Source organism: Pyxicephalus adspersus, chromosome 12 (genome assembly GCF_032062135.1).
Source record: "Pyxicephalus adspersus chromosome 12, UCB_Pads_2.0, whole genome shotgun sequence".
Taxonomy (NCBI): Eukaryota; Metazoa; Chordata; class Amphibia; order Anura; family Pyxicephalidae; genus Pyxicephalus; species Pyxicephalus adspersus.
In genome coordinates, this window is record NC_092869.1 from 6,877,836 (window position 1) to 6,902,290 (window position 24,455).

At 39.2% G+C, this 24,455-nt stretch overlaps 1 protein-coding gene across 1 annotated transcript in view; it reads right to left on the reverse strand.

The window, feature by feature from the left end:
* Positions 1-732: 732 nt before the first annotated feature.
* Positions 733-24,455, reverse strand: part of MTMR11 (myotubularin related protein 11) — a 33,597-nt gene continuing 9,874 nt past the window's right edge. The window contains exons 2-17 of the mRNA XM_072427596.1: positions 23,385-23,454; positions 21,218-21,354; positions 18,330-18,402; positions 17,850-17,992; positions 17,555-17,633; positions 15,200-15,341; positions 13,805-13,892; positions 13,601-13,689; positions 11,838-11,962; positions 10,574-10,646; positions 8,688-8,758; positions 6,876-7,048; positions 5,193-5,363; positions 4,331-4,570; positions 3,453-3,725; positions 733-2,049 (exon numbers count right to left, since the gene is read on the reverse strand). Of these exons, the coding sequence (XP_072283697.1) occupies positions 1,909-2,049; positions 3,453-3,725; positions 4,331-4,570; positions 5,193-5,363; positions 6,876-7,048; positions 8,688-8,758; positions 10,574-10,646; positions 11,838-11,962; positions 13,601-13,689; positions 13,805-13,892; positions 15,200-15,341; positions 17,555-17,633; positions 17,850-17,992; positions 18,330-18,402; positions 21,218-21,354; positions 23,385-23,454 (2,088 nt within the window). The 3' untranslated portion in view covers positions 733-1,908. The remainder of the gene's footprint in view (positions 2,050-3,452; positions 3,726-4,330; positions 4,571-5,192; positions 5,364-6,875; positions 7,049-8,687; positions 8,759-10,573; positions 10,647-11,837; positions 11,963-13,600; positions 13,690-13,804; positions 13,893-15,199; positions 15,342-17,554; positions 17,634-17,849; positions 17,993-18,329; positions 18,403-21,217; positions 21,355-23,384; positions 23,455-24,455) is intronic.

Sequence of the window (24,455 nt, forward strand, 5' to 3'; positions counted from 1 at the left end):
CATTGCACATTTTCCTATCTTGTGATCTTTTACAGCAATCAGCAACAAAAATGAAGAAAATATACATTGTTTCTGATTGCTAAGCAGATCTAGGATTTTATTTTGTCACATGTAGTCACCATCATATCTAATGGGCCACCCAATAAATTGTGTGCTCACCTCCTAGACTGTAAGCTCTTTGGGGCAGGGTCCTCTCTTCCAGTGTCACTGTCTGTATTCCTCTGTCATTTGCAACCCCTATTTAATGTACACCGCTGCGTAATATGTTGGCGCTATATACATACTGTTTATTTTTATTAATATTAATAATAATAATAATATTAATATTAATAATAATGGAATGATCACACCACTAAGGCCTGGTTCATACCGCTGTAATGTGTATGGACACAGGTTAGGCAGGAGGGTCTGGTGTTATGATTAGGATTCAGTTGTGGTTACACTAGGGACAAATTGCATGATTTCATTTAGTCTTCATAGCCATCAATCATAGTTACATAGTTACATAGTAGGTTAGGTTGAAAAAAGACATACGGTAAGTCCATCAAGTTAATCTACTAGGGAAATAAACATATCCCAGATATAAAACCCTATAAGACATAGTTGGTCCGGAGGAAAGCAAAAAAAAAACCCCTGGTACAGTTTGCTCCAACAGAGAAAAAATTCCTTCCTGATTCTAAATGTTGCTTATTTTTGTATACCATGAAACAACACAAAAACTCACACAAAGAATTATAAATAGTTTTGTTTTATTAAGCTTTTCCATTCCTATAATATATACAAATAATCACACAGTGTACACGTCATTTCCCACCGATGGGGTCAGTGCTCACTTTATTAGACTCAACAGGCAGGAAGACAGCAATCAGCTAAATATATAAGAAACATTGAGAGCTAGACTGGCCAACATGGAGGTCTGCGTTGTAAGGTGGGGATTTGATCACTAAATCTGGCCATCCCTACCTCGACCTAGCATGGCTATTAGCGGAGTCCTACCTATCCTGAGACTCCGCTAGGTGATGAGGCAGATCTGTGTTCTACACCCTATAGTGGATTCTATGGAAACCTAGCCAACATGAGGCAGTGATATTGGTAGCTTAGCTGCTAAAACCTGTATTTGGTCTATGAAATGGAGAGAGCTTGTCTATCGGTGGCCCCCATGGCAGGACCAAGCTCTTATTTAGGCAGTATTGTTCTTTAATGTAACATATAGAGAGATTTCTCATAGTGAAGGGGGTGCATGTGCTGTTATAAGCATAAAACATGGACCTTACTGGGAGGTAGAACAGTGGGAGACCCAGGCTCAGGTCACACTTGCCATTCAGCCACTGGTAAGCATTAGAATCACCAAGACTTGTTATCTCCTATGGCATTGCAGCCTCCCTGCCTGGGCAAATCACAAATGGCTCTATATATCAGTAAATCAGACATTGATTTTGGTTGCAGTCACCTGCCACCATCTAGATCTTAGAAGAAATATCCCCTATCCCTCAACCATTAGACCCAGCTCCACCTGTCAGGAGCTAAATGTTTCATAAGAGTCCTGGATTTGGTGAGGGTAGAACCAGACCCTGAACTCTCCAAACAGATATTGAAAGGGGTCCATAGCACCCCCCACATTAATACTTTCCAGTTCCTCAGCTAATCACCAGGCCCGCTAAAAGGTAGAGCAAACTGGTTGCCTACTCCTACTTTGCAGAGTACAAGTTAAATTTAATTTACTTTTTATAAATAATATAGACAAGCAGTCTTTATATACAGAGTCTCTACTTTTTCCAAGGTAAAACTGGCCTCATAGCTAGTTATGTGCTAAGTACTTCTATGTACACTTCAGATAAAAACCATTTGCAGATATCAGTGAAATAGATGACCACTCAGAATAAAGTCCCAGGCAGCAGCTGCTATCTGCTAAGAAGTAATGAGGCCATTAGCATGGTTTCGTACTCCGAGTCTCTGATCTTGGCTGCTGATATGGAGGTTTTTCAGTCTGTCTTCGAGTATCCTCAGCTCCTCGGCTAAGCTATTTGCTGGAGGATGGCTTGTGTCATGCTGTAATCAGAAGAACAGGAAAAATAGGGTTATCATCACTTTATATACACATATAAATGGTTCATATGGTCAACTTGGGCAAAGTTGTTCAGTAAGAAAATCAAAGGGATCCTCTTTGTACTTTTAGGCTGGGTACACACACGCAATAGTTCTCATCTGCTAACTGGCTCAGGAGCGATATCGGACGAGAATCTTGCGTGTGTACGGTGCTTATCATCCATCATCCAAATGACCGTTCTGGCGAATCCACGGATGATAGATGATGAATGATCGTAATGGAAGTGAAGGGGGAGAGAGTGAAGTGGGGTGCCGCTACGTCGTTCCCTCCCTCCCCTCTCCATAGAGCAGAATGGTGCTGTATGCAGTCATTTGTAAACATCAGCGATAATTATTGCATGTGTGTGCGCAGCCTTAGCTTGACTACATTTTTATCTATAACATTCCAATGGGGAAATTTTTCTGCAAGTTAATGATTATTCTATTTATTTAGTTCATGACAGGTTTGGTCCTAGATGCTAAGTAAGCATTCTCTAAACTTTTATTACACGCTAAGGATATGTGACCACATAGCTCCTAATTCAAGGAGAATGCAAAGACCCATCTGATTGGATACATGTGGAATAGATTGTTCATGTTTTTCAGTGAACAACAGAAACAAGGAGAACGTCTGCATTTACCATAGTTCTAGTGGCCAGGATGAGTCTGTAGTGACAGTTAAAGGGCCCTTAGTTAGGTTTACCTTCCTAAAGTTTGGTTTGGATTTAGATGTTCTGATTCCAAATGTTTGCCATGGCTTAGTTGAACAGACCTCAAACTGAACTGAAGCAAATTCAAGCAACACTACTTATTTTACACAGTTGGAAGAAGAAATGTTTGAACAAATCTTTCCTTTATTATCCTGTCACCATTATTATTATTATTATTATTATTATTATTATTATTAATAATATTATTATTAATAATAAAAAACAGGATGTATATAGCAGCAACATATTACGCAGCACTGTACATTAAATAGGCATTGCAAATGGCAGATGAATACAGACAGTGATAAAGGGGGAGGAGAGGACCCTGCCCCAAAGAGCTTACAATTTAGGAGGTGGGGGAAGTACCTCACAATAGAAGTGGAGAATAGTTTAAAGCCCAGGTATTCAGTAGAGTTAAGTTCAAAGTTCTGTGTAGGACATTTCAATATGCACAGGGGCATGCTGGAGCAGAAAATTGTTGGAACAACACAGCTATCTGAATTGCTTTTGCATGCTATAGTCATAACGGTACTCTTTACTGGAAACACCGGAACTCAATACCTTGAAGGGTGTTCTCATACAATTGGCCATCAAGTGTAAGTATACTGAATCTTCTTTCTTTAAAAAAAATACAGGAAAGAAGTCAGGTTTGGTTACCTGTGCAATGTCTGTGGCGTAGCGCACGTAACATCTTTTCCATAGCCTGACCCAAGGCCCCACGCTGATAGGAAGTAGAAGATCCTCTGTTGGATTGTAAGTGGTGACATTGCTTCTAAATGGTTTTTCCTCATCCAGTAAACTCTCAGTGGACTGTGCACGACGGGCCGTCCGCTTGGACACTGTACCGATTTTTCTTGGAAAGAGTGGTGACTGTAAGACGAGGGACCCCTTGGAGAGTAGGTACACGCTGCAGTTGTTGGAGACATTCATCTTGGAAAGAAAGACAACAAGTCAATGTGTTGTGTATGTAAAATAATAGATCTGTAATATTTGTATAGAGAGCTTCATTGCTGCGTTCTGAACTGAAATAGAATGACCTGTGAACCAATGGGTAAGATAAACAGCTACCTACCCCTACCCACCTTTTTACTGTGTCCTGTAATGAAATAGAGATTGTCGGGTACTGCTGTTGCCAAACACAGGCGATTGGCTTTCTGGCGGTGTGGGTAGTTCATAAGGAAAGTAATCAAACTTCCCCTCTAGGGTGGGACTCTGTCGTCCTCCTCCCATGATGCAGCAAATTGCTAGGCCCACACCCTGTTATACTTCTATTCTTTACTTCCACAGGTGAACTGAGCACCAAGGGAGTGAGTATGGGACAATGGAAAGAGTAACAGCTCATCTCCAAAAATTTTTATTTTCTTTCTTGTCTTGTGAAGTCTACTGTCAGCACTTTTTCTAGGTATTTTTTTGGGGCGTGGGGATAGGAGTATTGTGAAGATTGCCTATATTTACTGTATATATTTATTCTCATGCTGAGAAAAGCATAATACAAATTTGTTGATGTATGGGGCTCAATGGCACACATAACTCACCTTGTCAGCATTGTGCCCAGTTCCATTGCCGTTTAATATTACATGTTCCTTAATTTGATACACTGGGTTCTGGAACTGCTTCCGGCGCACATGACTGTAGAATAGGCTCCATTCCCAGACTGTTGGAGGAACAGCCTTTACATCCTCCACTGGCTTGTAGTCTCCATTCAGCAGTACCTTCTCTCGCACTATGTCTCTCCAACCATTCACAGGGGTGTATGTCTGACTGGATGAGTGTCGCTAGGAGAATAAATGTAAATCAGTCTTCGAAGGCTTCCAGAAAAATTACATCTTTGAACACCCTGATATAGTATTACCTAATTTTATGTAAAGAAATTTAATAAAAGTTTGGGCCTGATTTATTAAAGGTCTTCAAGGCTTTCATCAGTGAAGCTGGGTGATCCAGCAAAACTGGAATGGATCTGGTCCAGGATTCAAAACATTTGCTAGTAAATGACTTTGAATAAATCCATTTCAGGTTTGCTGGATCACTTGCTTCACTGATGAAAGTGTATCCTCCTTGGAGAGATTTTAAATCAGGCCCATTGAGTAAATTAATAAAATAACTGAACCCAAAGCCAACAGTAAATACAACAATGCCACATACCTTTTTTTTTGATGTATCCAATTCTAAAAATAACACATTCCTACCACACAACAAAGCCTTGTCTGTATGTTTATAAGTAGTTTGTACATTTGTATATTTTGCTATTTAGCTTTATAGCTATTTTCCCTATGTATATGAAATATTTGTTGTATATTGAGTTGAGAATGGAGGAGCTGTGTCCACCTTGCCTTACATGTTTTAGTCTTATGACCCTTGGTGGTCATTTCTTTAGCTCTACTGTATGCAAGAACCTACCTGGCTTCCTCTTATGCGGTCCCAGTGGCAATTGTGTGTAAAGGTGCTGCAGAACAGATTGTAAGTGCTGTCATGCAGGGCCATCAGATAGGATTCAGTAAACTCAAAGGCTGTCGGATACTGCTGCACAAACTGCCAGACACAGTCCAGGAACAGCAGAAATACAGGGGACTGCAAGAAAAGACAGGAGTAAAATAAATAAAAGAGTAAGACATAATAAAAAAAAAGTAATGTAAATATAATGCCTCCTAATTAATAAGTTTTTCCAAATTTTAAATATAAATCCCTCAATCAACTGTTTTCCCTAGAGTACCAGTAAAGTCTACTTTTCATTCAGCTTTAAAGAACCATTTTGTGTCATTTTATATATCTTAAAGTCTCTTTCTCTATTGAAATTACTCCTATTCATGTCCCCACAGCATTTCTTCTACTGCTCCCTTTTTTAGAACTTTCTTCTCTGGCTGTTATTTCTTTCTGCAACTCTGCAAAACTATCTCTAAGCATTAAAGCCCTAACTATAGTTCTCCACATCACCGATCACAGTGATCATTTTCGGTGGACAGTGGAGATACATCCATACTTCCTGGAAACCCTACTTTCTAAGTAAAAATTCATCCCATTTAAGGCCACCACTATGGACTAAATAGCTACCATTATCACATTCTTTACAGCATAAGTCCATACTTCAAAACCACCTATTCAATGCACTAATAAGTTAAGTAATTCTATGTTTGCTGCCTTCTCAAAAACCAGTCTAACTACCACAAAAAAAAGATCTAAGTCCAAGAAAACCCCTGAGGAAGCCTATTTAGGCAAAACTCGTAAGTTGACTGGATTATCCAGAGAGACAGGGAACCAACTGTATCCACCTATAGAACTCCCTTCTACATTAAATAAACATTTACCCACATGCAAAGCTTTCAAATGACAACTTTACTTTCACCCTTAAAAAAAAAAAAGTTTTCTTTAAAAATGCTCTCTCTCTTGCTGTGCATCCCACAAGGTGGTGTCCAGCCAGGTTCATCTTTTATTCATTCCTATGGGGAGGTCCAAAGTTGGGTCTCCTAATATATAGACTTTTATAGAGATATTTAGGAAAGGAACGAACCTTGCTTCAGGACCTCTGGCAGCTGCGCAATACCCTCAGGCTGCTGTTTAACAATGGGAGTAGGAACATTTTAAGGGTAATTATTAAAAGTACACTTATCCTAAAAAGTGTATGACTGCCATTGGGACATTAAACCATAAACTGGGGCAGAGGCTAATGCAAATTGCTCAACAAGTTTTCTGTAAGAAGAGAAACATTCAATATGATATAAATTAAAATAAAAAAATAGACTTTTCTTTTAAAAAAGTAAATTAAGCACAGCCTCCTACAAACATAATACACAAGCTGGAAAAATGAGATTTGAAAATGTTAGAGCAATGCGATTTTAGAACTCACAGGAGAGACATCTCCTTCTAACATTTTCTAAATGTCTGGCTTCTAAGTTACTAGCCCAGAACAAGAATGCTAATCTAGAGTTCTGACTTAATTTGCTGCATTATTGTCCCAGGCCAATGACTCAGGGGGCATTAGATTCAGAGACAACAAGAAAAAGCTTGGGTGCTATTGGCAGGCCCCATATTGCTCTATGTATAAGTTGTTTTTTAATTTAATCTAGATGTAATGAACCCACTTACTTCCTCCTTGTCAGATCTTTTGAAGTGATTTATCCTCTGCATGAAAGGATGCCCTGCGGAGACCCATTCCTTCTGAATCAAACTCTGGAAGCCAGACACGGTTCGTGTGTGGGAGTCCAGAGTCAACTGGACCAGTGATGCCAACAGACAATTCAAATCCCGGTCTTCAGATTCTGTTACATGACAGAGGAGAATTTATGGTAACAGTATAAAAGTGAAGAATAGCCTTCTAATGTGTACTAATGACAAAATCAGTAATATCATTTAAAAAAGGATTGTATGATATTCTTACCAATGGTTTACAAAGTTATATTGACTAAATAAAAACTAATGAGTGTAAAAACTAATGCTGGCATTTGCAGCGCTAGGTCCCAGGTTCGAATTCCTTCTAGGACTCTATCTGCATGGAGTTTGCAGGTTCTAGGTTAATTGGTTTCCCTCCAAAATAGACCTTAGTCTTTAATAAAGATTAACATACATAAAGACATTAACATATGGGTATGGTAGGGACATTACATTGTAAGCTCCATTAAAGGACAGCTACTGACATGACTATAGACTTTGTACAGTGTTGCATAACATGGTGGCGCTATATAAATAGTGTATAATAATAATAACTAAAAACTGAAAGTTTGCTACCTGGGAACGTTAAATGCGCTTTATCAGTACCCTGAATTCCTCTTGAAAAATAGCCTTCCTTTTTTTTGCACAGCTTCCACAATACTGGACTGCTTTTGAAAATGATGCAGCTAAAGTTGTGCTAAAGCCAGAATATAGGAAATATTATTTTACAATATAAAAAATGAGTAGTTATTGGGTGAGAAATAGGGATGAGCGAGCGTTTTTAGAACTCGTTCTCCTGTGTGTAAATCGCCAAATGAGATTGAATTAAAAAAAAAAAATCAGCTGTGACTGCAGGCGAACTCTCAATGGAGTTTCTCCATAGAGTGACTGGTGACCATACGAACTGAACTGCAGATGAGCTCTCAATGGAGAAACTCCATTGAGAGTTCATCTGCAGTTCTACTGCGATCCTGGGGCATTAGAGGTTAATTATCCTCTATTGCCGGCGATTGTAATGATTTCCTCAATCTTCCGATGGTTTTGCGAAATGGGTTCGCCGAAATTTCGCGGACCCATTGGAAGTTGGAGGCATTCTCGCTCAACCTAGTAAGGAAGCAGAGATAATCTCAATTGCAAAAAGCAATGGCTCATCCAATGTAACTGGTTGAGACTTGGGTAATGAGAAGTAAGAATGCAAAGGGATGCAGGAGGCGTAGTGCACATTAGGAAGTGTATCAGGAAAACGATTCTGTAGTTGGTACATACACCAAGCAATCAATTTACAGGCAATAGCTTGATAATCTCTTCTATCTCAGGAAGTCTGTTAGTAAATTCTCTTTGCTCAGTTCCTGGCTCTGTAAAACTTTAAAAGCCTTGCAGTCTTTCTGCTAGATATTTAATTTAGTTTTTAATATGAAGAATGTAACAGGGTAAGCTGGAATACATTAAGGTGAGAATGAACACCCAAAACTACCAGTTGGATATAAACAGAGTGGGGAATTTTGTTGTTGGAAAACACAAAAGTGTGACTCAGCTTGTTGGCTGATTTTTAACAGAGGGATACACCTAAATTAAGAGAGCTTGGCAGTGCGTGTAAATTCATGTTTTCCTAAAAGTGATAAAATCAGCTGATTCAAACATCCTCATACTGTTTTTAGTGGCTCCCAGTAGAAGTTAATACTGATTACAAAATGGACTTTTAATAGGTCAGTTACACTGAAATTTTAACAAATCCAAAAAATGGCTTACCTTGGAGGACTACCGACCTTCTCCGTTCACCTAACAAGATGGCAATTTCACTGGCTTTCTTCAGGCATAACCTAGGAAAAAGAATACATAAATATTAAAGTATGGTATATTTCCAATAATATATTTTAAATTTTATGAGTTTAATTAAATACAACTCTTTCTTAAAATAAAACTGCTGAAAGGGTTCCCTGGAAAAAAAAAATATACATATTCACCTCTCCCTATGCACAAAGCCAGCTCCATCCATAGTTGAATGACTTTGGTGTAGAGGAACTTGGGTGGTCAGTACAGGGTCTGGAAATTGGCTCTTCTGAACAAGTTTGGGATTATTTGAAATAAGCAGATATGTTACACTGTTACACAGAAGTTACACTGTTGCAATATTTGCAACTATGCAGGGCTTTATTGCAGTAAGGGACAGGCCTGCGTGATTGCTCCCTTCAACTGTCAAAATCGCTGCGCAGATCAGCATTGGTAGCTGGAATTCTGGCTTCCCCTGTGACTGCCAGGGCTGAATGAAGCCAGAAATTATGTGATCCTGGCCCACTTAATAAAGAGGGCTAAAGAGTAAAACAAGGAAGAGAAGAAGGAAGAGAATGGCAGCGTCCATTACAGAACGGGGACAGGTGAGTCCCCAGGGTTTAGTTCCGCTTTATTGTCCAACATCAGTACCTATCATGGATGTTTACTTTTGGCTACATTGGCACACATTTCCACAGACATATTCAGAAGAGTGAAGGCTGTCATAGTTTAAAAAGAGCAACTCCATATTTATCTCCATGACATTAGAATATGTCCAACAAACTAATATAAGTGTAATGATCAGGTGTTCACCTACAAGTGTACATATATATAAGAGACAGAAGGTAAGGCCTTGAAGTTGGTAATTCTCTTATTTCCTAAGCCTCTGTTGAACCTGTGAAGCCAGCAAGATTTGATTTTTAAATGTTAAGCATTTATTCAATTCTGTTTGAAAATGATAAGTAGATCAATTGTGTAGATTTTATCAGAAAATAAATTCATCCTTTAATTTAATTTTTTTGTGATCATTTTCAGTGTAAAAGGAGTGACAGATGAACAAACGAGCGCTGTACACACAGTCCTGTTCTGTTCTATAGAAAGAACGGGGGGAGAACGAGCCAGTGGCACCCTGCTGTGCTTCTCTCTATTGACTTGTACAGTGGTCACTCACAGTCAATTGATCATGGATTCGTTGGGCCACCACTGTACACATGTCTAATTCTTGCCCAGGACAATCTGAACCGTTTGTATCGGGTGAGAATCATCTGAATTGTGTTCCTAGCCTTAGGCCCTAGGCTAGGTACGGACTCAGACTTAGCACGAAATAATTTCCACTAGAAAAGAAAGATTGTGATCATCTTGAGAAGACATCTAGCATGTGTACAGCTGTCCCCAACGTTGTTCACTAATCCCCCCTGGTGCATCAATGAATGAACAAGCATGGACAAACACTGTACTTTCTTATTTAAAAGGACATAGTGAGGTGCCACTTGTTTATCCTCCCCCTTCTATCTCCATAGAACATAACAGCGCTCTGTGTGCAGCATTCATTTGTTTTCCTGTCACTGGAAACGATCAGGAAAGATCATTTTCAGGGACAGAAATCTAATGTGTGTACATAACCTTAACCAGATGCATTTTACCATATATTTTACTCAGCATCCCTATTTCCTTGTTCACTTTACTACAGATGGCAAATAAGCAACAAGCATTATTAATGTGTTAGGACAGCTAAACATACAAGGAATACTAAAGAACATACAAGGCACACCAACACAAAACAACTGTGCATTTATTGCCAGAAAGCTTGATTTATAAATTGAACCAATTATGAATCATTTTATTGTAGGTAGTAAAAATGTTACCTAACGTAGTCAAGCCACCTGGTTCCTTCCAGGTTGGAAAGCCATTTTTCATCAGGGGTGGGTGTTGATGTATCTATAAAAAAATACATTTAAATTAGGCTGTCTATAGTTAAGATAGAAAGTCTTTACTGACAGATACTAAAAAATAAATATTAGGAAATGTCAGCCATGGTGCTGCTTGAATAGATGATGGTGAGATATATTATTCCTTTAAAGTAACTCAATAGGAGAGGGTTAAAACATTAGTAGTTTCTTCAGGAAGGTCTCCATTACATCACTGTATCCTGTAGACATAATATTGATCTAATAACTGGCATGAAGCTTGTTTAATGGAGTGGATAAGAATTTGTTTGCCCTTGTGAATTGTAAGTCCAATATTAATTAGAGTTTTCCTTCCTGTTGACCTCTTTTGGATCTATTGAAATGTTATCAAGACTTTGGATACGGAAATTTAAAAAAAAGATCATAGTTCCATTAAAATTCAGGCTCAAGTTTTTTGGATTCTCAAAAGAGGAGTGCGGACTGGCTCCCCTGGGGTGATACGTACGGGGACAGAGGAAATCTTTAGTTTTTGAAATACTGAACCTAAATGAGCTGTAGAGTTGGTTTAGTTGTGATAATGCTTTTTGCCTGTGTTCTCTTTGTGTAAAACAGGGAATGATAAAACAAAATGTGGCAAGGATCTAGGTCTAATTAGGAACTAAAATAACTAATAAAAGCAACTTTTGGCTGATGGTAAAATTCCTGACATAGGTAGATATAGATATATAGTCTTTGCCATGCCCTAAATTTTCTTGGGGTATACTATCTGAACAGGGGACAGACAGGGAATACTCTTGGACATATAGCCCCTATGATGCCAAACACATTCTGCATGACCCTTCTTTCTAAGAGCATCATGAAGAATACTTCCTGTTTATTACCAGTCTGAAAAAAGAGCAATTTCCAGTTCTGTATTACAGTTAAATATAAGGGGGGGGGGGGCTTTTCCTGACCCACATCTCATATAAATGGTCCCCAAGGTCCCAGAGGGTCCTGAACATTTGGCACATATGGCTTGCATCTTATTTTCAAAAAGTAACAATATAAACCAAACACATTTCAGAGAATAAAGTAAAATGGGTTGTTATGGCCTGCCCTATGGCATATGGAACTCATTAAAATGAAATCATGACATAAGAGTACGTAAAGCAATGATGATGTGAAAAGTCTAATATGCCAGCACAACAGCCTGAGAACTATCCAGAGTACTAGGGTAGCTTACCAGTTGAGCACAAGCCACGTAGTTTAAGGTAAGAAATCTGGATGTCAGAGATGGAAGGAAGGTCTTCGGAGGTGTCAATGACCACACACTGTGAGTGGTTGGCAAAAAGTAGCAGTCGCATTGACCTAGAAAATCAAAATTTTAATTAGCAAGGGGGATGTGTATACTGCTACTGCTGACCTTCATTCAGCAGTAGTATTTTATTATATAGCGCCAACATATTACGCAGCGCTTTACAAAGTCCATAGTCCTGTCACTAGCTGCCCCTCAAAATAGCTCACAATCTAATGTCCTTACATCTGTCATATGTCTTTAATACAAACCAAAGTCAATTTTAAGGGAAAGCCAATTAACCTAACTGCATATTTTTGGAACCCGGGAGGAAACCCAAGCAAATATGGGGAGAACCTGCAAACCCTATGAAGACAGTGCCCTGGCCGAAATTTGAACCTGGTACCTAGCGCTGCAAAGGCCACCATGATGGCACTAAGTTCTCGTAAGGAGTATTTTTAATACCAGTAAAAATGCAAAACAAATATAGAATGAATACATTGGTAAAATTTTAAAATGGCAAACTTTGAGTGGACTTTTACACTTGTACATTGTGCAATGCACCTGCTCAATGTGTTGTGAGTTGCAGTGCCATTGATTGTGAATAGCACCCAAATGTATTATAATAATTGCTTAGGAAAACTGTATACAGGGACACAAGATTCTAAACATACTGACATATAGCATATGGGTTTACATACACTTTATTTCCAAAGCCTTTTTATCCTTGGACTATACAGTACAGGTAACAATGTGCTCTATGAATAAGATGAAGAAGAGACAATGGAATGTAAGTGAATAGGAGTGAGGTGCCTTTTGAGGGAAATCACAGGGCAAGGGGTCGTGACATGTAATTGAAGAACAGATGAGTGTTACCTTACTCTTGTTTCATTTGGTACTGATATGCTATACTATACCATCCAGAGTTACCTATACAGATATTGTTGCAGCATCTCTTCTTGACTACGCAAACATTTAGACTACAAAACCATCAGGCGATGGGGGGATCACGTTCATTTGTCTCAATTATCTAGCATGTGTATGTAGCCTAAGTGTCCAAAATACTCTGTGTTCATGCCTATCATACATACTGTATTACTGTGAGTAAGAAGACCAGTCACCCTGCACAAAGGACCTGATTTATTAAAGCTCCCCAAGGCTGGAAAGGATACACTTTCACCAATAAACCTGGATTAACCAGCAAACCTGCAATGGATTTCTTTAATATATTTGTTATTTGTTAGCAAATGTTTTAAATCATGGACCAGATTCATTCCAGGTTTGCTGGATCACTTAGCTTCACTGATGAAAGTGTATTCTCTCCAGCCTTGGGGAGCTTTAATAAATCAGGGCCAACTAGACAGAGCTGTAGTGATTAGTCTTTATTACAAAAAACTCAAGCATAAAGGAGAAGTTTCATGCTGAATTACTGCTAAGATCTAAAGGAAATGCACAAGGAACCCCAGAACTCAAGCAAGTATATGCATGGCTCCAGCATTTCAATATTTGCTTAACCCAGAGTTAAGATTTAAAGATTTAAAGTATATTTGACACCAAAACCAAAAGAGCCTAAATTGGCAGTGGGTCTGCTTGAGTGTACTAGACATTTGAGCCTATAACATAGCAAGTAGCACCTCTCAAGTTCAATTATTAGAGTGAAAATCATTGAGGTGAATAATCCAAGCAGGGTCAGCCCCCCAAGTTATGCTTACTTCAGATCCTCTTTATCTGGGTCTGTGTTTGTTTGAAATCCAGCTGCTCTCAGCAGGTCACTTCCACACGGGTGATGCCACGACCATCGCTGTGTATTAGGCACAAAAAAGTTAGTTGTGTTAGGGACTGTAATATGGGATTTCATAATAATACATAAAACATAATAATATAGGAACAAAGATAGGATGTGGTTCAGTACTCACAGCTATCCGTCGCTGCTGGAAATGTGCAAATGTCTTTTTCAGGTCATTGTCTAAGAGCTTGCAAGGGACCACAAAGTACTTGGAGAGGCTGAAATGGAGACATAAATGACGTTTAGGGTCAGGGTTCTTAAGCAGACATCTGCTGTCAGATCATAAAAAAAGAAAAAAGCTCCTCAGCCTTTCAATCCTCAATTATCAATCAGACTATATATTATAACTTAGAAAGTTATTAGGTTGCAGGCTGCCTGCAATGTAAAACATATACAAGGCTAAAGGCTCTGGAACCAGGTGCCTGGGAAATCACTGTTGGGAGGAAGGTGAGTGGGTCCCATGCTTCCTTATACCTATATGTGTATATATATATATATATATATATATATATACAGACACACACATAAAATACAGTTCACAGAAACTGACCGATGCTATAACCCTTCTACGTTCTATCCAAAACCAAAAAGGAAGTCTTGGTCGGACCTGGCTATAACTATTTCACCTTATGCTACTGTGTCTCCTGTCAGCAAACATTCAAAATTAGTCATCATGACAAGTATTCACATATTTTCACAAACGTTGACATTTATAATTATAGACGGATTTGTTTTTGCAGAACTGGTTAACCAATCTTGAGGATTGTGTCAACATCTGTTATTATCTTTTGAAGTTCTTTCTGGTTTCATAATTCTATGTTTTCCTTCTGCTTTCTAAAATATCAACATTGGTAATTATACTGTTTTTTGTCACCCCTGTAGCATTCTACCACTATCCCATGGAATTGTAGAGGTGTCTAAATTGCATTGTGGATTGTTGGGGATTGAGGGCTTCCGGTTGCCAAAAACATAAAAGCACCATGCAATACCTAATATTATATACACTGCCTGGTTCCAAAAAAAAAGTCATTCCATTGGATGGGATTGGTTTTGATTATGGCACGCATTCCCTGTGATATAATATTTATAGGTTTTTGCAGTGTCACAATATTTATTGGCTTCCATAGTTTCTTGTATTGATAATGAGCGAAGCAGAATGCAGTGTCAAATCTTCTCCAGCTCAACCCAATGACTCTCAACTAGGTCAGGTCTCTGTGGTGGCCAATGCATGTTTGAACAATCTGAGCCCCGATGAATAGAATATGCCTGTGCCATCAGGGAAGAAAAAATCCAGGGATGGAAAAACCTATTCATTCAGTATACTCAAGTAGTCAGTTGACCTCATTTTTTTGGACACATAACATATAAATGCCCTCAGTACCTCCAATGGACCACCTGGATAGGTAAATCCAGGTGGTGACATTTTGTTTAGGCCAGGCAGTGTATTTTGGCATGACAATGTCTCTTTAGGAATTATTGCATTGTATTTTATACAGGATACGTCCTATGAGATATGTTCCTTAACCTTGTACAGGTGTCACAACGTTCATTTAGGGGTGTCACCCTCCAGGCGGTTGCTCCCAGCCTTTCGATTTCATTCTCCCAGTCTGCCGCTGACTCGAAAAGCCTTGTAGGATAGTCCATTTGTGCTGTGCTTTCCCGCCTATCTGTCAACAGAGAGTGACATGAAGCACCATTTCACCAACTGAGAATCGAAAAGGTTTTAAAACATTTTATTTATTCACATGGTAGCGTAATCAGCCACAGAATAAAGAATCCATTTGCACCTGGGTAAGAATAGCTGCTTTAACCCCCCTAGCGGTCTGATTCTGGCCAAATTTCAATGCAAAAAGTGATACAATTTAATTTAAATTGTAGACCTATAATTCTTAGGCATAACTCACCGACACATTTCTAATAGGAAAATAATTAAATGATAAACTTTAAAAAAAAACACAAAAATCTTTTTAAAAAAATAATGGATTATGTAATATAACTGTACAGCAGCATATAATATATATATAATACATGAAAATTTCTTTGTATTGGACTCAATACAGCTATTTTTGTATTGAATTCAATACAAAACTATTTGAATTTCCCGCTGCTAAGTCTCGGCCTGAATAATCGTTGATTGGTCGTTCATTTTCAAACGATAATTATTGCACGTTTAGGCCTAGCCTAACATAATGGAGCCTCAAGCCTAGGTGCCTGGAAGACAAACAGGTCTTTCTATAGAGATCAGCCAGTTATAGGCTTTTTTTCATGTGAGCCCTACAGTTCTTTCTTGAAACATTTTTCTGCAAGAAGCTCATAGTTTGAAAACCCTGTTTCTGTTTGTTGTTAGGTTTTTGTCTTTGTTGTTTTCATAAACTGTTTTAATTATGGCTGCTGCTATGAGACAATGGATGGACTTAAATTGTAAAGCAAATTCTGCCAAAAAAGGCAGTGACCCCTTATTGAACTTGCTGTCTGGTCTGTCTGCATACATGTTTTATTCACTGTGCAGACAAAACTCACTAGGGGGCCACTATTGTATCCGGAGTTCTCCATAAATACTCAACACTAAAACATTCTGTTTGTTTGGATAGGCTCTGGTAAGTTTGGAACTTTCTCATACTGAGACTCACCAGTCTAAAGCCCTGTACACCCATTAGATTAATGCTGCTGGAAACAATCTTTCCTGACCATTTCCAGTGAAAGGAGAATGAACAAGCACTGTACAGTTCTATGGAGAGGGGAGGAAGGGAGGGAATAAGCGAGTGGCACCCCGCTGTTTCAGAAAGTACAGAGGCCATCCCCACCGGGTCATTCATTTACCCGCCAGGATGGTTTGATGAATGTCATCTGAGGACTGTTGTACACATGGTAAATTTAACAATAACCTAGTGTGACTTAGCTGAAGGCTAGATATACACATGCAATTGTTCTTGTCCGATAATTGGCTCATGGCCGATATCGAATCAAAATCTGGTGTGTGTACAGTGCTTGTCGTCCATCATCCGAACGACCGTCCTGGCGGATCCACAGATGATGGACGACAAATGATTGTAATGGAAGTGAAGGGGGAGAGAACGCAGTGGGGTGCCGCTCCATCATTCTCCCACTCCCCTCTCGATAGAGCAGAACGGGGATGTATGTACAAGGCTCGTTTGTGCATCGTACAGTTGTTAGTCGTTTCAAAGGATTGTGAAAGATGCTTTTCAAAGACACACGTGTGTACATAGCCCATCCATGGTGTCTAGCACATCCATGGTGATTTTCACTTCCCAATATTGATCTGACAAAATGAGGAGATCGAAACTAAATCTGAGATTAGTTTAACTGACGTGTCAAATATCTGATTGTAGGACTGATTTTTGAATCCTGTATCAGACATACACAGATCAGATGCTGGTAATGCAGATCACGTAAACAAGTATTTTTGTATACAAATTATATAGAAAATCCAATCAAGAGCTCTCATCTGTTCTGTGGTTCACCCATCCCCACCCTACAATTGAAAGGGAGGAATATATACTTGTGGTTTTAAATTTCCATTAAGCAATTTCTCATCAACAAATCAATAAAATAGGTTGGTTGGAACTCCGACCTTACAGAACTAGGGTCCCAGGTTCACATCTGAGCTAGGACACTGTCTGCAAGGAATTTGTATGTTCTCCCTGTGTTTTTATGGGTTTCCCCCACATCCCACAAATATCTAATTGGCTTCCCCTACAAATTAATGAAATACTGTACAACTACAGTAGGGACATTAGATTGTGAACTCCTCTGACTGAAGCTATGTTTTAACTAAGCCTCTATTACATATGTAATATGGAGACACTTTTGCATGTTGTCTTGATCTATGACGAAGATCATATCCAATATTGTTTCTCACCTAGACTCCGCAGCAGCGTTTCCTCCTGATGTGTACCTAAGCTGAGCAGTTGCTGGTTTTTAACCATGGTGTTTGTCATCTGTAAGGAAGAAACCAGATAGGCATGTAAATACACCAATAAATAAATAATGACACAGCCAATAGGACACTACTGGGTCATTACAACACAAAAGAAAAAAACTTTTTAAGACCATTTGTATTATGCCTTTTTTATCTCATAGTAATATCCGTCTCTCCTGTCCAGTTTAAACATTTTCCCAGACCCTCCCATTTGGTGCTAATAATTGACTCTTACAGTGTAGGCTTCAGTCTTCAAGCCGTTATCACTGAAGTGAAAGTGCATTAGGCGAAATCCTCTGTAATGTATCATAAGCTCTTCTGGAACAAACTTCAGGCTCAGCGAAGGCGTAACAACCTTTACTTTACTTTGTCCTGCCACTACAAATCAAATAAAAACAAGGTACAATGAGAATAGATAGGTAATGATAAACTGACTAGCATAAATTATGATTAAGTTAACTAAACGATAATCTTTCTTTTGGCCCAGCAGGAAGAGGTGAGGCTGCCCCATTGTACAAATGCAAGTGTGGAGAATAAGATCACAGAAGTGTTTGTGACTGGTTCTCTTTAATATACAGCCTGCTCTGCAGGATATTTTATACCCTTGGCTCCTGGTGATAAATGGCCACCGCCTCTGTTAATTGTACACATATGTGCAGCCATTGGCATGTGTGGATTGTACTTCTTCTGCCATGGATGAGGTGACAGCTCTTACCTGCCAAAATCCTGTCAACACAGGGCAGGGCAATGTCATTGTCATTGTCGAATAACGGCTCACTGGAGGAATCCTGCCACAAAAACACACACCTTATTAACTCCTATGTGTCGGTTACAAGGAAAAAAAAAACAACAACACCTGATTGGCTTATAGGGGTAACACAGACATTTATTATTATTATTATTATTATTATTATTAATAAACAGAATTTATAAGGCGCCAACATATTTTGCAGCGTTGTACATTAAATAGGGGTTGCAAATGACAGACAGATACAGACAGTGACACAGGAGGAGGAGAGAACCCTGCCCCAAAGACCTTACAATCTAAGAGGTGGGGGAAATATCACAAAAGTTTGGTTCTCACAGTAAAGAAATGTACAATTGTTATTAGTATAGTACACTATATCAGCAAATGTTTGTGGACAACTGACCATCATACCTATACGAGCTGGTTGGACATCCCAATCCAAAACCATGTCCATTAGTTTGGACTTACCCCCTCAATGTATTTATAGCAGACTCTTTCATGAAGGCTTTCTATAATATTTTGGAGGATGCATGCAGGCATTTGTGCCAAGTCAGTGAAAAGAGCATGTGAGGTTAAGTACTGAATATTAAATTGGTGTTCCAATTAATGCCAAATGTGTTCAGTAGGGATGAGGATGTAGGTTGCTCAAATTCCTCCATACCAAAATCATTAAACCAGCCCTCCCTTTCAGGGCCCTGCCCAGACTAAAGCCGCATACACACGTGCAATAATAGTCGTTGGAAAGGATCTTTCACGATCCTTTCCAATGACTAGCACTGCACGATGCATGAACGAGTGCTGTACATACAACACCGTTTTCCTCTATGCAGAGAGGAGGGGGAGAATGACGAAGCGACACCCTGCTACGTGCTTTCCCCCTTCCCTTGCATTAGGATGGTTAGTCGTCCATCATCTGTGGATCCGCCAGGACGGTTGTTCGAACGATGTACAACTGGCGCTGTACACACGCCAGATTCTCGCTTGATATTGGCCCTGGACCGATTATCGGGCGAGAACCATTGGACGTGTGTACGTCGCTTTACGCCTTTATGATTGGTAATAACAGTACCCTTCACTAAAACACCTCGAACAATCATTTTGAATGGTCCACATCATTGTCTAAATAGTTAGGTGTGATGGAAAGATGTTCACAAACATTGGCTCATATTTTGTATCCCTACAGTGCCAACATATTAAAGTAGATCTTTTACTGAAAACAGATTACATTTGTGCCAGGCCCCTGCACCCATCACAAATTTATTTTGCCTACAGACTTCAATTCTTTAGGGTGGCTTGTGTGATATCAAGCTAGGAGCTCAAAATTCCACACAAATGCACTCTTGCAATCACCTAAAATGCATAGAGTCTGAGCCTCCAGTGTTGCCTGGAGTCCTGGTAGCGTCATCAATGCCACCAAGATTGAGATAAGTTTTTCTTGGTTACTTACGTGAAACAGCTGCTTGCACGTGGCCATGTGAAATTAAATAAAGGGCAAAGGGATCTTCTGTTTTCAATGGATGTTCAAAGTAGTGCAGTGCTGCATACACAGTATGGAATGAGTAATTTACATTGGCATCTCCCCTACAAAACTATGCATTTGAGGGTCTCTGTAATAAATGTACAGTGATGCTTGTTTTATCCATGGGACCAAGCTAAGGATGTTCCAAAAGGCGAGAGCTGTCGTTCATATTAGGTTGATAATTTCTACACTCAATGCAACTTTTAGAAATTTGCCATAACGTCTGAATGCTCCACTTCCGATCCAGGAACCAAAAATTGGTTGCTTACAACCAACCTATTGATGAATCAATTTCAGATTCCTGGATATTTTATCAGATCATTCATCGGACTTGAAATGCAAATCAGCCTAGTGTGTACTAGGCCTTAGGCAGGAGGTTTCACTTTCAAAGACCATAGTTCATCTTATTATGCAAATTGTAGTGTATTTAAAACTGGATCTGTTTGCATGGGGAAGACACTCTTGTTTATTTTATCAAAAGAAAATGATACTGAATCACATTCAGGTCCTGACCTATCACTTGGTTGTGCTGGTTATGATTTGCACACACCTCAGGGACTGTTTATGACAAATAGCCTTTGCAGAATTGTCACAAACATTGTAAAGCAATAAAACTCTAAAGAAAACAATATTTTGTTAGTTGTTCAATCTACCACCTAGTAAATGAATGCTGGTGTTCAAAAGGACAGAAACTCACCCATGTGAAATAAAATATCTCAGTTAAAGTGCAACCTCAGCTGAAACCATTTTGTTTTGAGTAAATTAGACCTATATGCTTTAGATTTGACAATTTCATTGTACCAATAAGATATCTACTGTGAACCTGATTGTTGTCCACTGACCACAATATTCATCCAGTTTGGTAGAACGTGAAGTCTGGCGTCAGGGTATTAAACTAATGTTGGGTTAGTTTGCTAACTACCAATTATCCACTATATACAGTGCTACCTGCCAAACCAGCCATTGGAGAAGATGTTTGTTGTTGTCAAAATGGTTTCCATCAGCAATTCTGACCCTTTCTGTCCGGATCTGAATACAGCAACCCTGATGGAGCCCTTTGAGATTTCAGGAAATGCACCAGATTTTAAAGTATACACAAACCAAAACATGAACTTTTTCTATTTGCGCCTTTTTGGTCTGCTAAATATTACTTTGAAAGTGTTTTGTTGCTAACTAAAAATACCTATTATACTAGACTTGAGTGGTCTTCAGCCATTCACTCAGGGCCAGTTTCAGGTTAGAAATAGCAGGGGTGCAGGGATCTGACATGATGTTCATTCCCTTCTCCCCACTTTGTCCAGAGCTCTTTTTGCCATATACTAGAAGCTTTCCTTACCTGGGAGTAATGTGTACAGTGTGGCCGGAAAGCAATCCTGTAGCTGGTACAATATAAGGTACCATAGACGTCATGATGTCCATCCTTGAAATGCATTCGTTTTCGAACCCTAAGTGATTCTTCGTGTACATGTTCTCCTGAAATAAAAAGAAGTGGTTTCAATTTCCCGATAACTGCTTTTTAATTGCATTATAAATGACAATTATTGCAATTCTGATGTCTTCCTTAAGCTGTTTTCCTCCTGTAAAGCTGGCTATATATACACTGGCCAAGTGAAAATACAGTTGGGATCACTCCTTTTGGCTGGTAAATATCAAGGATTGCTCCCTAATCTATTCCTAGGGCCAGTGCTAGCTGTAGTAGAAAGCTATGTAGCTGTTGATCGACCCACATTGCCTCGGGTCTGTGTACATAGATTTAAGCATAAGCAACTGTTAAGCTGGCCTTTTTAATAGAACACTCTCCTTTGGGTTCCATTCATACACGTTGCAGGGTTGCAAGGACAGAGAAAGGGACCAGCCAGGGAAGTCATCTGACCTTCTCAAAATTCCTCAAGGGAGGGCAGGATACATAGGTTACTGGAGAGGTAAATTCAGGCTACCTTCTATAGCAAGGAATTGTCAGATTTCATCTCAGGAAGACCTAAAGTGGTCTTTCTATGCATATTACAATTATATGAATTCTAACTGGCTGCATTGAGCACCCTGTTTCATGCATTTACTGAACTTACTGCTTTAAGACCAAAGACAGCATCTTTTAAAATAGCTGCCACCTCACCCACTTGCAGTGTTATTTATTGACATATGAACACAATACCAGATCCATTTATGGTAAACTTTCCCTATAAAGTTCAAACCACAAAAAAGGTTTCCATTCCTTAACATTTTCGAATGAGGTCTCTATAAAGCGATAAATGACACCATTGCTAAGTTTCCTGTTGTGGTAGCAGGGAGTGGTTTTATGTCTTAAGCTGCGTACACACCTGCAATTTTTCTCGTTGGAAAGGATCTTGCACGATCCTTTCCAACGAGAAAAGACTGCACGATGCATGAACGATGCTGTACATACAGCACCGTTCATGCTCTCAGTGGGGTAAAATAATTCCCATCATTGGTATCAGTGGGGTAAAATAATTCCCATCATTGGTATCAGTGGGGTAAAATAATTCCCATCATTGGTGTAGGTGGGGAACATTATTACTATCATTAGTGTCAGCAGCAGCAGACAGCAGTCCTTTCTTTGGTGTCAGTTGGAAACAAAAAGCCCAACTGTTGCCGTCAGAGAGATAGCGAAGTCAAATTGCAGATTTTTAAGAAACGTAAAAATAAGCCACAATTATTAGTGGCTGTGGAATTAAAAGGTGGCAATTGTTGGTGTCAGAACCAAAATGAATCCCAGTGGTTAACTCTCCTGATCCCTCACTCCTGTTTCTGCTCCATCAGGCCTGAAATTTGCCATAACTGTCAGACAGGAGATCATTCCATCCGATATGGGCAATTAATTGCAAAGCCTTCCAGCATTCAGTACCGGAAACTGGGAGATTCAAAAAATAAAATAAAAATAAAATAATAAATAAAAAAAAAATAAAAAATATAAAAAAATAATAATATATAATAAAATAAATAAAACTTCTGGCAGACACAACCTTGAAATATCAGGTGAATATTGAATTTCCCAGGTGATTTCACATGTCTGTGTGAGTTGAGCCTATATATAAAAAAAAATTATAATTCTTCTATTTGTATTGGGCCCCTGGGATGTAACATGGAAATGCAAAACATTAGGGCTTGCTTGCATTATATGCTAAAAACACACATGTGTAAACGCTCTCTTTATAAAACAGGGATTCGGACATTCCCTCAAACATTCCCTGATGGGAATATTCCAGGTCTGCGTGTTTTAAAGGCAGTAATTGATTCCCATTAGTGAATATTTGAGGGAATATCAGTTTTATAAATAGAGTCCATAGTGTGTCATCACCTTGTGTCAGAAGCACTGAGCTCTTCATTGCCCTCAAATATAAAAGCTCAGGTCGGACATTAATTACAAAAATCTGTACAGGAAGTTTATGTTTATTCACAATGCGGTGGCCTAGTCAGGGTTGCTATGGAAATGGGTAGATTATCTGAACTTTTGCTGCAGCTTCAATTTCCTGTTCTGTACTCACCGGGCAGGCACTTGAGGGTGACACTCTGCGCTGTGCGGTTGCTTATTTTTGGAGACTTTGAGCTTCTGACCTGTAGGATAAACACAACACAAACACAGAATAGTTTAAATATTTTTATGTCCCCATATTTTGTACAGAACATTGTAGTTCTATAAAAGCCAGGCTAGGAAATAAGGGGAAACAGACAAAAACAATCAATGGGGACAATGAATTTATTGTTCTGTCATGGCTACTGCACCCCCAGTACAGGAAAAAAGAAGCAATACCCCCTATGGTGTCACAGACATTATTAAAACCTGTATATCATACACATATAATTAGTTATCTGTTTACCCCACAAAGTGTAACAAAAAACTGAATTGGACCCCCTTATGTATGGTGCCCAGATAGATTGGGCATTGTGGCCTAGCACCCCTCTAAACCAGGCTGGTAGTTGTAAACAATAGTGATGTCATTTCCTGTCTGCCCGAAACTAGGTGGTAAAATAGAGGTGGAGCTTCTAATCTAAGGGGCGGGGAAATAACAGTGATGCTGGAAGAATCCCCACCCCTGGTCACCAGAATTTACACCTTCTTTGGGGCAGACAGGAAGTGACATCACTATTGTATCAGCCTGGATAGGAGGTGAGTTAGGCCGTAATGGGCAAATCTCTGTATCCGGAGACCCCAGGTAGGGGGTAAAATTTAATTTTCTGGGGCAAACAAGTAACTGTATTTTGTAAGTATGTACAGTTATCCTTTAAAGACCAATTCCATCCAATGTTCTGGTCTAAAAGGCGCCTTTTGTTCACTAAACATTGCCTTTAACTTCCTTGAATGCAGCCATGGCAATGTGAACGTGACATTGGTGGCTGGTTATTTATTAATCAGGCCGAGGTAAATTTGAAACCCTGCGGCACAAATATAAGTAAATCCCATACACAGCAACGTACACCTCCTTCCCGAGGTCACCCCTGCAATTATTAAGCTTGACGTGGTGATCATTTACAAATAACTGAACGCCATCAATAAAAGCTCAGGACAGAGAGGCCCGTAGCCATAAGAATTAGGCGCAGGGTCACATGACCAGGTG